Genomic DNA, 17259 nt, shown 5'->3' with positions numbered 1-17259 from the left:
TCAGCAATGAACTTGCATCTCCTGGGACCCAGGCCCCCAACCCCAGAGATCTCTACTTGCAGAACCTTCTCTGTGACTCTGCTTTTGTAGGTGAGCGTTTGCACTTTGTCACTTTAAGGAAAGATCCGCTGGAGAATATCTTCAGTGAGGAATAATGAAAATGACCTGAGGTGAAGGCAGAGGGGAAGCAGGTAGGAAAAGAGTGCTTATCTTGTGTCTGCACACAGAGAAGGTGGGCCGTTTGGTCCCCAGAAGCCCAGATAGACTTTCCTAAGACACTCACCAAAAAAAAAAAAATCTGACATTTCCAGTATTGCATTTTCTCTTTCCCTCTGTTTTGGGCCGGGAAGGAAAGCTGGAGGCTGGGGTTTCCCAGAGGAACTCTATATCCTAGAGACAGCTCTTGGCGGGGGAGGGGTAACTGTTTTCCTTATAACTTTGGAAATGATGATAGAAAGTGCTCTACGTTTCTCTATCACCTAGTTAGCGGTTAGCCACGTTGGTGGTGCAGGGCATGCGGACGGGCGGGGCCGCAGATAACGTTTTCTGTGCTCTTCTATCTGCTGGCTGTGTTGTGTTTGTTGTCAGCTTTTACCCCAAGCCCTCAAAGGTGAATTCCCTTTTGACAAAACTAGAGTTTTGATACAGAAACTCAGTCTCTAGTCAGTGGCTCTGAACAAGATAGTACCTAGGAAAAGGGGAACTTTAGTCACCCCAATGCTAGGAGGTCACAGATGGCCTAGTAGTGTTTGATATAATGGCTTCCACCCACTGCTCGGGTCTTGGGAGAGTCCCTGGAGGCCAGTTTCCTCTTTGCTCATTGTTCTCTCTCGGGGAAGATTCATCATAGGCTTAGGCACATGGCAGAGTTGAAGGAGGAGACCCATGGAAGTGTCGTGGTCGCTGTGGAATTTGACGTGGAAGACAGAGCAGGGAGCAGGTACCACATAGCATAGTGTTAACTGGAAACCTGAGTGGATGGTAAAGGCTTACAAATGGACCCAGAATAAATATATTTTATAGCAACAAAGACGGGTGCGACTTATAAGAATCCACAGAGTCTTACTGGGTGAAGAGATGATAAAGATTGGGGAAAATCACTTTTATGTGATTTTTTTTTTTCAAACCCAAATTGACTAGAGGCAGAAAGTTTCAGCTCCTCTTTGGTCAGCTTGGGAAGTCTTCCCAAACACGTGGGATTCCCAAAAGGAAAAGGATGATCAGGTGGAGAGAGGGTAGCAAGAGGCAGGGCTTTGACCAAGTGAGCTGAGCTCCAGCAAAAAGACCAGGAAGAGTGGAATGGTGGATGCCCTTGGAGGAGAAGATCATTAAGATGTTGCATTTTGGATTTGGCCAGTACTTGGAGGAAAGGCCTTGTGGAGTCTGTAAATTTGGGGCGGCCCAGCAACTGTCCTTGGGTGCTGGGAGGGGAGGGAATGGAGTGGTACAGGGAGGACCCCTGGATGTCTCAGGCTACACTGTGTGGGGCTGGCCGCCCACCAGCCGCGTTCCCTGCGGGCACCGCTGCCATACTTCATCTCCTCAGCAATTACCCAGAATCTGTGCAATTATTTGAATATTTTTATTATACTTTTTCTCACGTTTTATGAGGATAAATGGGAAAATGAGTCTTGAAATTGATAACCGTAGGTCTTAATATAATTGAGGTGAAGATGAAAAGCAGCGAGCATGCTGAAATGGCAGATCTTTAAACCTCATCGGACTTAGGTGATTGCACATTCAATTGTTAAAGAGGGAACACGTAGGTACAAAATGCTGAAAATCTGTCACCCGAAGATGAGCTCCGAAGGTGAGGTGTAATTAGGGATTTTATAATCCTTCTTAGCTCCATGGGAATAGAACTCCTCCGAGCATCGTGTTAAGTGTCTTGTTCCACACGAGTATGTGTTTTCAGGAATCCATTATGTATGAAATTGGGTGATTTCCTACAGAGCAGGCAGGGAATAGCAACAGCCAGGCATAAGGCACCAGTGGAGGAAGGATGGAAGGCGGGGGTAGATGCTGGGAACGCACGTGGTGTTCCGGTAAGTGGAAACGTTCAGCAGTTCAGTGGCCATGCGGGATAAAGACTGAGTTGGAAGGGCTGAGAAATAGTTGTTCGGCATGGGACGCACCGGGGCAACTCTCTCCGAGGCTGCCTACGAGCTGTGTGGAGGGGATGCCTGGGTGGCTCAGTTGGTTAAATGTCTGACTTCAGCTCAGGTCATGATCTCCCAGTCTGGGAGTTCGAGCCCCATGTCGGGCTCTGTGCTGACAGCTCAGAGCCTGGAGCCTGCTTCTGATTCTGTGTCTCCTTCTCTTTCTCTCTGCCCCTTCTCCTCCCTCAAAAATAAATAAACATTTTTTTTTAAAAAAGCTATACGGGGGACAAAAACAAACATAGTCACGACAGCCAACACTTTCACGCATTTACGCACCAGGCATTCTTTGAAGCTGATGGTTCTCAAAGTGTGGACCCCAGACCAGCGTCTTCAGCACCACCTGGAGTGTGTTGCCAAGGCAGATTTTCAGGCACTGCCTCAGACTCACTGAATCAGATGTGGGGATGGGGCCCGGCATCCGTGATCCTGCTGCCTGATCAACTCTAAGGAACCCTCGAAGCATGTTCCCAGTGCTGTCCCTTACTGCCCCCGACGGCCAAGGAGGGAGCTGTTGTCACCGTCCTGCAGATAAATGCAGGCCGTGGAGGAAACGTCTTCTGGATTGTACTCTAAATGTTGTAATGCCGTAAGGCATCCCCTGAAAAACTCCAGGAGGAGAAATTGCAGTGTTTTAAAATTTATTTATGTATTTATTTTTGGTGTCCAGAGAAACAGACAGGGACTGTTTCTCCAGCTTCCTCATAAAGTTACTTTTTTAAAAGCTCTAATTCGCCCTCTAAATTACCACTGAAATGGTGCTAAATGAAGGATTCTCATATGTACCACGTTTTTCATCTTCTTCACACTCCCATCTGGGGATTTCTGTCTGGTCTCCCCACACCCCCACATCCCCTCCACGCCACCCCCCCCCCACCAGGACTGGTTTATTAGGAACTCGCTGGGCTTGGGGGCGAGTCGTGTTTAGAAGACTTTTTTGTTGCTTATCTAGGAAGGCATCCAGGTTCACGGGAAATGCAGACATCCTTAGAGATGGCGCCTGTACTTTCGAAGTTGCAGAGGGGAAAAAAGAGGTGCCTCATAGTTTCCATGCCTGGCTCGGTGCCAATGCCAGGGACCTCTGTGGATCTTGATATCACTGGAAACAGGCCTGGGGTAGAATTATTAGCTAACACGAGTGCGTGGTAGGCAGAGTGGCATGCTACTAGATGCTTCTGGGGTAGGAAAGAATGTCTCATTTAGGAATGGAACTCACCCGGGAGCCCTGTGTGCACCTTGCTTGACAGGGAGCATGTGTGGATAGTGGAGAGGGAGGCCCTGAGAAAGTACTTTGGGAGAGGCAGGGTTTGGGAAGCTGGCAGCAGGGGTGGGCGGTGGAAACGACTCAGCTGGACAGAGACTTTGAGGTAGAATTCCGTCTTGTCACCCAAGACTGCTAAACCACCTGCGCCTGGTATGTGTGATCCTGAAGCGGATCTCTTCTACTTTCCCCTGTGGGCAAGGACACAAGAAACTGTCCAGCTGACAGGGCAGAAGAACAGGAGGGCTAAAAGCACCAGCCCTTCTTCCAGGTGGGTCTGGATTCCAATCCTTGCTGGACGCTCACTGGGTGGGTAACTGCAGGCACGTCCTGAACCTCTCTGAGCCTCAGTTCTCTCAGTGATATGCCAGCTGCGATCATGGTACCTACTTCAAAAAGTTGATGTGCTTACTAGATGAGACCATGTAGATGCAAAGTGCTTGGCATTTAGGGAGCAGTCAACGTATGGTAGCTATTTGTATCTTTGTATGTATGTTTTTTTATCATTGCTAAAATAAACCAGGGGAATATAATGGAGGAAAGACCTAGGTTTGGATTCAGACCAATGTGGGCACCAGTTCTGGTCTCACATCTGTTAGTTGTTACTCTGAGCCTCAGTTTCTTCATTTGTGCAAAGGGCATAGTTTGTGGCAGAGGTACAATGAGCTAGCGCACGCAATGGGTTTAATACGGTGCCTGACAAGAGTAAAAACAGTGAATAATTCTCCTGTCATTCTTCATCATCATCATCCTCATCATCATCATCACCATCATCATCTTCATCACTAAAGCAGTGGCAGGCAGCCTTAGCATTTACAGGATTCCTGCTGTTGAAAAGTTCTTTCCTCTGGGAAGATGGGCTTAGTGTCCTTCTCCCCACCCCGACCCCTAAGCCTGTGGGTTCCCTGTTTTCCTGCGTCCCTCCCGTGGGTTTGGGGAGGTACCTGCTTGACAGGAAGCGCACACTGTTGACAAGCCCGCCTTCTCCCCTGCCCTCCACTGCCTCCTCCTGCGTGTCCTCCATGACCACCTAGCATGAGCTGAATCTATTCTACCCACTCAAGATTGGGTGGTTTTGGACTTCTTTCCCCAGACATCCTTGGGGTTTTTTTGCATTTTTCCTAGCTGAGCCTCATTTTTCCTTTGGCGGCCTATGTTTTGATGTCTTAGGAAAAAAAAAAAAAGGCGTGTTAGCTGTTTTTCACGTCCAGGCTCCTCTGCTGCTTGATTAGAGTGCTGTCTATTCCATGCTTAAGTTCATTTACGGGGTGAGGGCAAGGCATTAAGTAACAGCGGGCCTCGTTTCCAGTCCCAAATCGTTTCCTAGGTGGCTGCTGAGACAGAGAGTGGGGGCCGCGGGCTAGGGTCGCCCCAGGAATCTGAAGACAGGCTCCAGGCTCTGAGCTAGCTGTCAACACAGAGCCCGACTTGGGGCTCGAACCCACAAACTGAGATCATGACCTGAGCTGAAGCCAGACGCTTAACCTTCCTCTGCGTGCACGCAACAAAAGCTGGAGACCAGTTACCCAGCGGTGGAGTGAGAGCAAAATCTGCCAATGCCCAGGGATAGAAGAATCTGCAAGAGGCCTTTGAAAGGAGGTTTAGTTTCCTAGAAGAGGAGTCCACCAAAATATTGTTGAAACTGTGGCAACCAGGGGCGCCTGGGTGGCTCAGTCGGTTAAGTATCCGTCTTCGGCTCAGGTCATGATCTCACAATTTGTGGGTTCGAACCCCGCGTCAGGCTGTGTGCTGACAGCTAGCTCAGAGCCTGGAGCCTGCTTCGGATTCTGTGTCTCCCTCTCCCTCTGACCCTTCCCTGTTTGCGCTGTCTCTCTCTGTCTCTCAAAAAGGAATTTAAAAAAACATTTGAAAAAATTTTTTAAAAAAAGGAAACCCGTGGTGACCAATGGACTTTGATCACAGGGCTGGGGAGATGGCACAATGGCTAGACACTCCTTAAATCCCCTCCTGAGCCCAAGGTTTTGTTGTTCTTATTTTGGTCTAAGTTATAGAATTGCCATGCTGTGCATCATAAGAATTTTAGAAAGAGTATTTTCTTTTCCATTTCTCCATCATACAGACATAATTCCTTTTCATTGAAAAAAAAAAAAAGGCTTTTCCCCCAGTGTCTCCTTGAAGGAGGAGGAAGTAAGAGAGAGAGGGAAGAAGAAACTGGGCCATCTTTTAACGTTTACCCCTCAAGGTACAGATACAAAGTGATTTTTATCAAATAAAGAAAATGTCAACAGGCTTAGGGATCCTGCATCACTTTCTCCCTTCTTCTACATATTCTGTCTCGTATCTTGATTTCTTATTTTTTTTAAATTTTTATTTTATTTTATTTTATTTTTTGAGAGAGAGACAGCATGAGCAGGGGAGAGTCAGAGAGAGAGGGAGACACAGAATCCGAAGCAGGCTCCAGGCTCTGAGCTAGGTGTCAGCTCAGAGCCCGATGTGGGGCTCAAACCCACAAACTGTGAGATCATGACGTGAGCCAAAGCTGGACGCTCAACCGACTAAACCACCCAGGCGCCCCATCGTATCTTGATTTCTTAAAAGTTCAAAATGGTCTTCAGCACCGAAACAGGCAATATATACACTCAGTTAATGTTTATTCCCAGCTGCTATGTTTGGGGCACTATTTTCAGAGCCATGGGCACTAAAGTAAGAAATGGCCTTCACCCCTAAGGACCCAGTGCACATGATAAAGGGTTTGAATCTGTTTCTTTGATTAACTCACCGTACAGCCTGGACTAGGTTTCCATCTCTCTGGTCTCAGTACTTCCTGTTCCCCCTCCTCCAACCCCACTCCTGCCGTTTAAAATGTAGATGTGATGGGACAAAGTCATGAAAACTGCGTTTAGAGGGAGGCTCAGTCACATTCGCAGGTGCATTGCAGAAACATGACATTTTGGAAGGTTGTCAAGTTGTTTTGGAAGAAGCCGGGGCCATCGTGTTGGCATTAGAGGAGGTGACAGAGTACTGGCATCAGGAACCCTTGCACAGAGCGTCCAGGGGAAGTTCCAAGAACCTCACCCGGACGGGTGAAAGGGGCCCACACAGAGACTCGAGGCCCCAGCTGCTCAGAAACCTGCAAGCGGAGAGATGGCCTTCTGGCAGCACCTCCGCTGTCCCCTCCTGTCCAGCCCAACTGTCACAAAGCCTCGTCTCTGACAGTCTAAACTTGGTGCTGTGGTGTGTTCTTGCTTTCTGACCCAGGAGCTGCTGGGATTCGTGTGCTTGGCTGGAAGGCGGAGGACGCAGGTGGGGATTCCACGTGACCACCTCTCTGTTCCATAGTTCTGTGTAAAGGAACTGATTTTTGTCTCCTTTCGCAGAGTTGGTGTTCTCCCAGGAGATGTCATTCTAACTTTGAGTTGGGGTTCTGTCTTGACGCCACTGGCCAGCTACTTTTGGGAGTTGCATCATATCTTGTGAATCTTAATCGAGCTTCTGAAATTTGGTTTATATGTGTGAGTCACAGAAATGTGACAGTTCCTTTGACAAAATATTTTAATATATTGGATGTAGGCTCATTCATTACTGACTCTCTCTACCTCCCACTCCTTTGTGAAGCTAGATGGGGTAAGAGAGCAACTATTATCCTCACTGCCCATTGACACTGAGGACTAAGCACATGAAACACAGTGTGTGTGTGTGTGTGTGTGTGTGTGTGTGTGTGTGTGTGTGTGGTGACTGAGTCTTATATGAACTCTATGATGTTGTTGGGATGGTGCTATTTTACAGCTGAGGAACTCAAGAATTAGAGAAAGTTCAAGATCACACAGCTTGAATGTGGCCGAGCTGGGACTCAAGCCCCCGTCTGATAAGCAAATTCTTTCCACTCTGCTATGCGTGCTTTTGTCATCACTGCAACAGGGCTTCAGGGTTTTCTAAAGGAGAATACTAAGGAACGCGTGAGGTTTTCTGCAGGATCAATATCACCGTGGGCTCCCTACCCTGTGAGCATAGGCCTTTGATAATCTGACAGTGTGAGGTGAGTGGAGAGGCTCTTGGAGCTTCTGTGACCTCTGGAGAGGCCCCTCCACTTCTGGGATCAGCACCAGCCCCTCGAGGGAAGGAAGGGGTCTGGGTGGGGAGACCAGCTGGAAGGGGAAGGTCTGTCTGCTGTGCACGGTCTCCTCACTGACCGTCAGTGAAGTGCGGGTAATGGCACCAACTGGATAGGACTGTTGGGAGGGCTGCAATTAGGTGAAAGGAAGGACACACACCTGTGAGACATGCAGCACACTCAACAGGTGTTAGGTGCAATTGTAAAAGGACTTAACTAGACTCTCTCTGTCCACAACTTCCCAGACCCACGCTCACTGGTGGACACACACTCATGGCTGCTTACAGTTTTGCACATATTTTCTTTCATGCTTGTTTTCCTGCACAATTTCCCATTCTCCCAATGCTCCCTTTTCTGAGTTTTGAAGGCTTGAAGCACACCGGGTGTCCACCATAGGCTGCCGTAGGACTCAGCCAAGCCTGTGGCGTGCTTTCCCCTGCTGGGAGGGATGGAATGGCAGTTGGGTTTGGCTCCCATCCCCCTCGTTTGCTGTGGGATGACTTGCTGACTTCTCCAAAGCCTGGTCTTCCAAGAGGACAAAAGTCTCCTCGTACTTGGAAGCGTGACTGGCATACAAGTGCCTAGGGCCCTGCGCCTTCGCCCATTGGACGCGGAAGAGGGTTGTGACTGCGTGAAGTAGCCCAACCCTTGTGTTCTTTGTTCTCTCTTGACAGAACCAGCTTCTTGCCAAAGGCCTGTTGTTTGTGGAGGAGAAGATTAAGCTGTGCGAAGGCAAGTACAGTGGGCCCTGTGACTCAGCCTCTGCTGTTTGGACAGCTGAAATGCTTCTGTCCAAGAGTGGCAGGCTCCAAGTGAGTGATTCACCCCGTCTGCCGCTCCTCCAACGAGCGGCCTCCCTTGCTTGGAGCCAGCCACTTGTGGCTGTGCCAGTCAGATGTGTATTTTGAGAAATGAGGTGAGACGGGGGTGGTCTTCTCCGAGAACCCTCGCTGAGGGTGTTTCATGGAATGCGTGCTAGCAGTTCTCTGCAAAGGGATAGATTCCAATGTGGATCCTGCCATGCTGTTCTCTCTGGTCTGACCCAGGCTCTATTTTTTTTTAAATGACTTTTTTAATAGTTTATTTATTTTTGAGATAGAGACAGAGCATGAGTGGGGTAGGGGCAGAGGGAGAGGGAGACGCAGAATCTGAAACAGACTCCAGGCTCAGAGCTGTCAGCACAGAACCTGACACGGGGCTTGAACCTGCTAACTGTGAGATCACGACCTGAGCTGAAGTCGGATGCTTAACTGACTAAGCCACCCAGGCGCCCCTGACCCAGGCTCTTTCTAATTGGCCTTTTTCATCTTAGTTGAAGTCCTGGACGACAGGAGACCTACCTGTCTGGGGGGCATGAGGCTAAGCAGACCCTTGCTGAATGGTGGTTGATTTGATAGGCAATGGAAGATTTCCTGGCCTTGAAAAGATTTTAGAGCCCAATGGACAGAATAGAAAGGCACCGACTGGAAACAGGAGATGGGACCAAGGCAGGGATTGGCCAAGCCTGTGACTCTGTCAAGAGCTACCTCTCAGCCACTTCCAAGGTGGATTCTGATCTTAGCTTACCATCTACCACTTGGGTGACTTTTGGCAAGTTTCTAGTTTCTTTGAGCCTTGGTTTTTACTAATTATTTATTTTAAAAATTTTTATTAAAAATGTTTAAATTTTATGTTGAGAGAGAGAGGAAGAGAGAGCTAAAGATTGGGGAAGGGGCAGAGGGAGAGAGAGAGAGAGAGAGAGAGAGAGAGAGAAATGAGAGAGAAAGAGAATCCCAAGCAGCCCAGCGCAGGGCTGGAACTCGTGAACCGTGAGATCATGATCTGAGCTGAAATCAAGAGTCAGATGCTTAATCAACGGAGCCATCCAGGTGCCCCAGTTTTTATCATTTTTAAAATGACCAAATGGGCTAGGGGTTATAGGGAGTATAAGGAGAGTACTGGTGTAGCAACATACTTGGCACACAGTAGGTCCACAAACTGGTTCCTTTTTTTTTTTTCTTTTTTTTTTTTTAACTTTAGCCTAAAGACCTCTATCTGTAGGTCAGATTTATTATAGACCCAGACATATCAGGCCATAGAGCATCCCTTTTTTTTCTCCTCCAATTCCCTGGGAAAGAGACTCTTATTCCGTGAAGTGTCTCCTAGAAAGACAAAGTAGGAGACAGATGAGAAACTGACACTGGAAGGGTCCAGTGCCTGGCACACAGCAAGTGCTCAGCAGACCTTTGGAAGATAGAGATTAGAAATGAACTTCCGCCTGTGTGACAGTTGACTGAGCCTGTAGCCTTGTTTTCCTTCGATATGGCTGCATTCAGGCTTTTTCAACCTTATAAACACCCACCGGCCCAGGGCCTCGGTCTTCAGTGAGCAGCTTTGATGGGGATTTTGTGTCCCTCTTACATTGAGTCAGGCTAGGACACAGGTATGGAAGGTGGCTGCCTAGCAAAGGGAGGGCAGGGAAGGGTGGTCTCTGGCCACGTCATTTGTCCGTGAGTCATCTGAGGGGTTACTACGTGTTCCTGCAAATGTGGGAAACCAGCTTCATGAGAAAGATACCGAGCAAAACCAGGGATGTAAGTATTTTCAGGGAAAGGTTGACTATCCCCCACTCCAGTGACATGCGACACGGATACATTTGGAGCAAAAACTCCGGAGTGGCACTGGACAGGGTAAATGAAGGTCATCCGAGGCTCTGTGCCCTAAAGCACACCATGGGGCACCGGGGTGGGGACTCTCCCCGGGTCTGTGCTGGCCCTGGGCTCCGTGTGTCACCTTTGCATGGTGAAAGGGCATGTGGAGAACCTGGCAGGGTCTTTCATGTCTTCAGCCAGCGCTTCTCCACCCTTTTGTTTCATGTATTACACCCACAGAATATTTTATTTGACAGAGAGGATTCTCTTGCTTTAGGATCCATCCTGTCACTGAACAAACTGTACTCTATGGACCTAATTGCTTTATTGACCCATTGTCTGTATGTCCCTGATGGCTGCAGAAAGGACAGAGGCAGGTCTCATCCACATGTTGGTCTTTGCGGGCAGGATCTGCCGTGTTCCTTCCGGGAGCCTTTCCCAGAGCTTCAGTGGCCTTGACCGTAAGGAGTTCCTCATTTCCCTTCTACATGCTTCTGGTGATCTAAACTCCCGTGGCACATTTAGAGGACAGTTTTTATAGGCTGGTTGTCTGGAACCTTCCATCCAACCTCCTTCATCTTTGCAGGGAGCTCTGTCCTTTCGGGCTGTTCCTGGAGGTGAGGTCCCCGCCCTGTAACTCTTCCTTCCCCGGGGCTACCCTGGTTTGTTAGCCTGTGTCGGTCTGCTGTTCTTCTCTGAACACTTTCCAAAACCTCCATTACTCTGTGAAGTTTGAAGCCAGCAATTAGACTCAGGTTCCCAGGAGAGATGCCTTCCTGCTGCCGAGTTGAAGGATTACCTCATGTGCCGGGGAGCTTCCCATCCTGGTGGGGAAGGGGAATGAGTGGGCACCTGCACGGACCTGTAGGGTCTTCCATTCCTTCGTGTTGGGAAGGGCTCTGCTGGCCTTTGTACTGGAGGGCTTAGCCTACAGGCTGTCGGTAAAACAGCTGGAAGAGCCTTTTTCCCTGTGAAGTACATTCCCCACGTGTTGGGCTCACCTTGGGTTCGGGTATCAGGGTGGCTTAACATGTCAGATGTTTCTTTGGGGCTCCCCAGCTCCTCTCCGTAAACTAGCCTCACCTACGTTTGAAAAGATTGGTTCATTCAGACATTGATTATCGGCTATCTACCAGGCACTTTGCTAAGTGCTGGGGACACAGTGGTGAACAAAACCATCTTAGGATTCCAGGCCCTTGTGTATTAGCTCACAACGCAGTGGAGGAGAGAGAGATTAATCAAATCATCATGAAATATAACACTCCCTGCAGCAGGTACTAAGAATACAGTCTGGGGTACCTGGGTGGCTCCGTTGGTTGAGCATCTGGCTTTAGCTGAGGTCATGATCTTGTGGTGTGTGGGTTCGAGCCCCATGTTGGGCTCTGAGCTGATGGCTGTGAGCCTGGAGCCTGCTTTGAATTCTGTGTCTCCCTTTCTCTCTGCCCTTCCCCTGCATGTGCTCTGTCTCTCTTTGTCTCTCAAAAATAGATAAACATAAAAAAAAAAAATAGTCTGTAGGAGGGAGCTTTGTCCCGTGGGCAAGACCTTGCTATAGAAGTGATGCTAGAGCTGAAACTAGAAGAATAGGCAGATATAAGTGAGGCAGAAAGAGGGGTAAAGAATAGTCAAGGCAAGTGGACTAGCACATGCTAATGCCCTGTGGTATGCAGAAGCATGGCGAGCACGGGTGGCTGAAATAAAATCCATGTACTTAGGGGAATAGAAAAGGAAGGTGAGGACGCAGAAGAAGGAAACAGACTCTCCCTCTCCAGATTGCCTGCATTGTGGAGGTTTTCTTGATCTAAGAGCAAAGGAAAATGCTGGAGCTATTAAATCCTGTTCTGTCCTGTCCCGTGTTGGAGTTAAATGTTAACCTCCCTTCGCTCACCTGCCATAGCATCTACAAAAGCCTGTATGCTTGATTCTTGCCATTCATTCACTCAAAGATTTCTAAAAATTGATTTATTGATCTGTCTGGCAATATGTCAGGCACTAGAAATAATAATGGTGAGGACAGACAGGTTCCCACACTCATCCCACGCTAGCAGAAGAGACAGAGAAGTCCATCCGTGATCCCAACAACGTGTAATTAGCACCCTGTGAGGGAAATTATGGGGTACTATGGATTTGCATTTCCCCCTGGCTTGTTTCTCTCTGACCTTTCAGAATCGGCGCATCTCTGGCCCTGCTAGCTGCTCGTTCTGCCCTTGTTCTGTTCTCTCTCCCTGCCACTGTTTTTGTGGCCCATTAAATTAGTAGGCGGAAGATGCTAAATGAATCTTTCAAGATCCGTTCAGTGGAACTGGCAGCGTTTTGCCAAACGCATCTTTCAGCGTCTAATCTTGGCCGACCCAGTTTCTCTGCCTCAGATCAGCAAAGACAGTGCCCAGTCAGCTCTGGTATCTAGGTCATTAGAAAGCAGCCACCATGCAGGCTCCTCTCTGCCAGTGCCAAGTTCCTGGCACAGCCTTTGGTGGCATTGGGTCACCCATGTCACCTGGGGGGGGCGGGGCCTGACCAGTGGCTCAGGATTGTAGGGATGAGAGTAAGTATAGCATCAGGAGGCGGGGCCTGAGTTCTGCAGGTGGACATGCCGCCTCCCTCCTCCCACCCCCTCCCTGGCTTATTGCAAACCAGTGGGTAGAAGTGACAGTTTCCAGGCCCTTCCTTCCACCTCCTTGTCCCGACAGCTCAAATCCAGAATAATAATCCAGTGTCCCCGTGATTAGAAAGTCAAAACAATATGTAACTGCGGACACGATCCTCCCAATCATGTTGGTCAAGGGAATGGATTCAGGAATCCCAGCTCTGCCTTCTAGCCGTGTGATGTTAGGCTAGACATTTGGCCTCTCTCTCTGAGCCTGTAAAATGAGGAGATAGAGTTTGTCCGTGAAATGTAGACGAGGAATTTAGGACAGCGCCTAAGAATGCCATCTCCCGTTGGCAGCTATTGTGTTGTGATTTCCAGACTTCAGCTCCCTTATCTGGATCGGGGGACAGAAGACCTGTTTGCTTATTTTCAGTTAAGTCTTTCCACCCATCCCCATGTTTACTTGTAGCCATGCCTCCTAGAGGAAATGTAGGTCAGGAGCTTCATGACCTGCCCCCATGCTCCCTTTGACATGGAGCGGTCTCTAGCCTCTCCTGCAAGTAATGACAAATTCTTTTCTTTCTTTCTCCCCTCCCATCTTCTCGCCCTCGTGTAGGTGAAAATCGCATTGAGGTTCTGGCTGAAGTGTGGGACCACTTCTTCACTGAGACTCTCCCCACCCTGCAGGCAATATTTTATCCAGTTCAGGTCAGTCTCGGAGGAAGGACCTCCTGCCGACCTCAGCACTCTGTCTCGTTCCTTGGCCTTTCCCAGCTCAGGCCTCCTGGTGGACCGGGGAGAGGCAGGGCATTGGGTGCCCCGGTTGGCTAAGGACCTTGGGGCTCTTTGAAGGGCTCTCTGGTCTATGTTTAGCATCCGACCTCAAGCATAGAGAGAGAGCGCCTGCATAACTAGCAGTTTGTAGGCTCTCATCACCCTCTTGGTTTTGAATATGCCTGGTATATTCTTGGAGTGGTTTGTTTCTTCCAGCTTTTCAGAAGTAGAGAAGATGGGGCAGGGAGACTTTTCTTTTCTGTCCCTTTCTTTCTTTGCTCCCACCCCCCTCCCTTTCTTTGAAGGACAGTTTTAAGGAGGGGTCCTGCTGTCCCAAACTGTGGGAAGGGAATAATGTTCCTCACCCTCTGTAAGGGATTCCCGAAGACATGATGTAGCAGGTAGACACTAGAACACTAGAATCGGTGGCTGGGCTCAGGCAAACTCATTTCACTTCTCTGAGCAGAGCTCGGTTTCATCTGCAAACTGTGGAAGTGAGCAGCATCTCTTTGGTGTTACTATGTGACCTGAGCTCCTCCTAACCCTTGAGGTGACTTCCTTCCACCTTCCTGCAGAATCTAATAGCAGGATGAGGCATTGCCAGCTCAGAGTGGGCGCCCCCGAGGGCAAGCTGACCAATCGATGTTCCTCTCCAAGCCTCACCTCTCCGTCCTGCATTAACACTGCCCCCACTCCGCCCCCTGGGCTTACGGCCACTGTCTCCCCCAGCTTTGCAGAAGAGTGGGTGTGGGACCCAGCACCTGAGCCCTTAGCAGTGGTAGGAACTATTTTGGTACCAGACCTAAGGGCCCACATGCTTCGTTTGCTCTGAATGGTGTTATATGAGAGCTTGGAATTCTATTAACTATGTATCAGTATTTAAACACTGGGGAGGTTATGCCTACAGAGTTCCTTTCCGTTTCCGGCCTGCCCCTAACAAGTTCAGCAGAAGCCGCTGCCCTGCAGAGCCCCCTGCTCTTTGAGGCCATCCTCAGCTCCATCCTGTAGCCCCATGAGGGAGTTTACAGCATTTACGCGGACAATCCATCCCCAGACCCTGTAATAGTCACTTCTAGGCTAGCACTGGGTCCTAAGAAGAAAGACCTAGGAGGTAGGGTTCCCAGATTTAGCAAATAAAATGACAGGATACTGAGTTAAGTTTGAATTTCAGATAAACAATGAATAATGCAATATTTGGAACGTCTACTAGAAAACGATCCACACTCAACTGGACATCCTCTGTTTTCTTTGGCAGCTGACTTGCGGGTGTGGGTAGACCCGGGTCTCTCTCTTGGGACCTGGTGGGCACGGAATTTCAAGGTGTGGGTGTATCCAGATGGGTTTCGAATGGAAGTGTGGTAGCTGAGGGGGACAACAGTCAGATGGCCAAGAAAGGTCCTCGTTGGAATACATACATCCAGGCAGGAGCCCAGTGGTGCGGGTCTGAGGATGTTACTGTCCTGCTTCTCTTGAAGAATCATAAGCTCTGGTGACAGTGGATACTGCCTGTCCGTCCCCCTCCCTGCAGTTTCCCAAGTGCTGCTGCCGCCGCGGCTGACCCAGACACCCCACCATGGCAAGCCCCGAGTTAGGGGTTCTCACTCGTGGTAGTAACGTGCCGAGGTGTCTGTTTATCCAGCTAGATCCTTCTTAGAGCCCCCCTGCCCGTATAGGTGTCTGAGACCTACTTCTTTATTGGACAAGTGTGATTTGAGTACCCACTGTGTTCAACGGTGTGGAAGCCTGCTTTCACTTTCCTACCTTATAAAGGGAAAGGAACCCTGGCGAGTGCTGGCATGTGGGGCAAAAATTAGAAGCTGTAGCTCCTTAAGGGGGTGGGGGAGGCAGTCAAGGAAGAAGGTGGTTGAGCCGCGCCTGGAAGGCACTGGTGGTGGCTGTGTGCATCTCTTGGAGGGTGGGGGGCTCCAGGGCTGGTAAAACCACTCTTAACCTGTGTTTCCGTAAAACCCTAAGGAGTTATGGGAAATGTAAAACTTCCTTAAGCCTTGGTGGACTTGTGGGATGAAAAGCTACATCCTGTTTGGCAGGTACCTTGATGATATCTTTGGCTCTACTAAAAGCAGCCCATTTTTGGTGTATATATGTGCAAAGGAGAGTCTAGGAAAGAGTCCCTCCTTTCTTTTTTGGGAAACGTTGGGAGCTCGAAAATCAGATGGTTAATGTTTGAGACCTCGCTCTACCCTGGGTGTAGTCCTGTAACCCTGTGTTTTAGGGATTTCATCTGTGAAGTAGGTTTTATAGCAGTCCCTATCCAAAAGGGAGGGGACTAAATGTGTTATTTCCTTCTAAAATATTTAGAGTTGTGGCTTGCATGTGGAGCTTAGGAAGTATCAGCTCTTAGGATTATCAGCTATTTTCATCCTCTGCCAGCACTCTGCATGGTCAAGGCGAGTCCCTGTGTTCTCCTCCTTTGCCCATCATGTGCTAAGTGCTTACATACGGAGCAAAGTTGAGGAAGCAGCCTTGAACGTCGGGGGGCAGGGATGGTGTTGATCTTTTCTCTCACTTCCCCGCATCTTCCTTTCTTCCTCCTTCCTGGATGCCCATTGCCCCTCGTGACAGCATAGCCCCCGGTATCTTGTACCATCCTGGGTCACTTAGGCAGATTGAGTCACACCTTATTCCCCCTCCCTTTTTTTTTTTTTTTTTTTTTTTTTTTTGAGAGAGTGAGAGCTCAAGTTGGGGAGGGGCAGAGAGAGAGAGAGAGACAGAATCCTAAGCAGGCTCCAGGCTCTGAGCTGTCAGCACACAATCCGACACAGAGCTCAAACCCATGAACCACGAGATCATGACCTGAGCTGAAGTCGGACACTTAACCGACTAAGCCACCCAGGTGCCCCTGAGTCACACCTTATCTTAAATAAAGCTTCCACGTGGAAGGACAGGGGCCAAGTCTTCGACTCTTTGACCATCTGCCTGCACGCCCCTCCCCCCGCCCAGGTTTGCAGACTCCTCATCCCAGCCCATCCTCGTGCTCTGTACACACTGGTCGTCCCGGGCCCCTCGTGGTTGGTGGCATATCCAGCGGACTCTCACCTCCCAGCCCTACCCTGTCTCTCCTCTCCAGGGCCAGGAGCTGACCATCCGCCAGATTTCCCTGCTGGGCTTCCGGGACCTGGTCCTGCTGAAGGTGAAGCTGGGTGACTTGCTGCTGCTGGCCCAGTCCCAGCCGCCCCCATCCATTGTCCAGATGTTGCTTATCCTACAGGTGGGTGAGGCCCCCATGGAGAGGTGGCCACCAGGGCAAGGGAGGAAGAGACCCTGTGGGACAGAGGAGGGACCAAACGACCTGAACATCTCAGCTTAGCTCATATTCCTCAGTGTAGCCGTTCCTTGTCCTTATCTCATTTTTCACTTACTGTACCTTCGCTGATCCCCTGTGAGGCCCCTGGCACTGTGCTCCATGGGCTATGCTCCATGCTGGGGCCCCAGTGTGGGCCAGAGAGGCAAGGTCCTGTCAGTCAGGGAGCAGCACCCTCCCTCCTCTCCTGCCCATCAGCGATCCACAAGTCACACGCGACCACAAGAGCCCATGCAGCCTAGCTCAAGCCAGACCAGGAACTCACTGGAAGGTTCCCGGGGCAGGTGGGCATCCTAAGAGACTACATCAGGCCCCAAAGCTGCCTGCCTTTCACCACTTACCAGTCTTTCCTTGTTTCTCTCTGAGGCTGCCTCTCCTAGCCTTGCCCGTTGTCTCTTGGACTTGGTGTCTCTCTCTTTCTCCTTCCATCTGCAGAATTTTGTTCAGAACT

General features: G+C 49.6%; 1 protein-coding gene across 7 annotated transcripts in view; it reads left to right on the top strand.

Moving 5' to 3' along the window:
- The window catches only part of PRR5L (proline rich 5 like), a 73131-nt gene that overhangs the window by 40646 nt on the left and 15226 nt on the right, over nucleotides 1-17259 (top strand). For 6 of the 7 annotated variants that reach the window (XM_029915735.1, XM_029915737.1, XM_029915739.1 and 3 more), the window contains exons 5-7: nucleotides 8167-8224; nucleotides 13329-13420; nucleotides 16575-16715. In XM_029915735.1, coding sequence (XP_029771595.1) covers nucleotides 8167-8224; nucleotides 13329-13420; nucleotides 16575-16715 — 291 coding nt within the window. The remainder of the gene's footprint in view (nucleotides 1-8166; nucleotides 8225-13328; nucleotides 13421-16574; nucleotides 16716-17259) is intronic. The other variant, XM_029915741.1, reaches the window with a different exon arrangement.

This window comes from Suricata suricatta, chromosome 11 (genome assembly GCF_006229205.1).
Source record: "Suricata suricatta isolate VVHF042 chromosome 11, meerkat_22Aug2017_6uvM2_HiC, whole genome shotgun sequence".
Classification (NCBI taxonomy): Eukaryota; Metazoa; Chordata; class Mammalia; order Carnivora; family Herpestidae; genus Suricata; species Suricata suricatta.
This window is presented reverse-complemented; position numbering and strand designations above follow the sequence as displayed.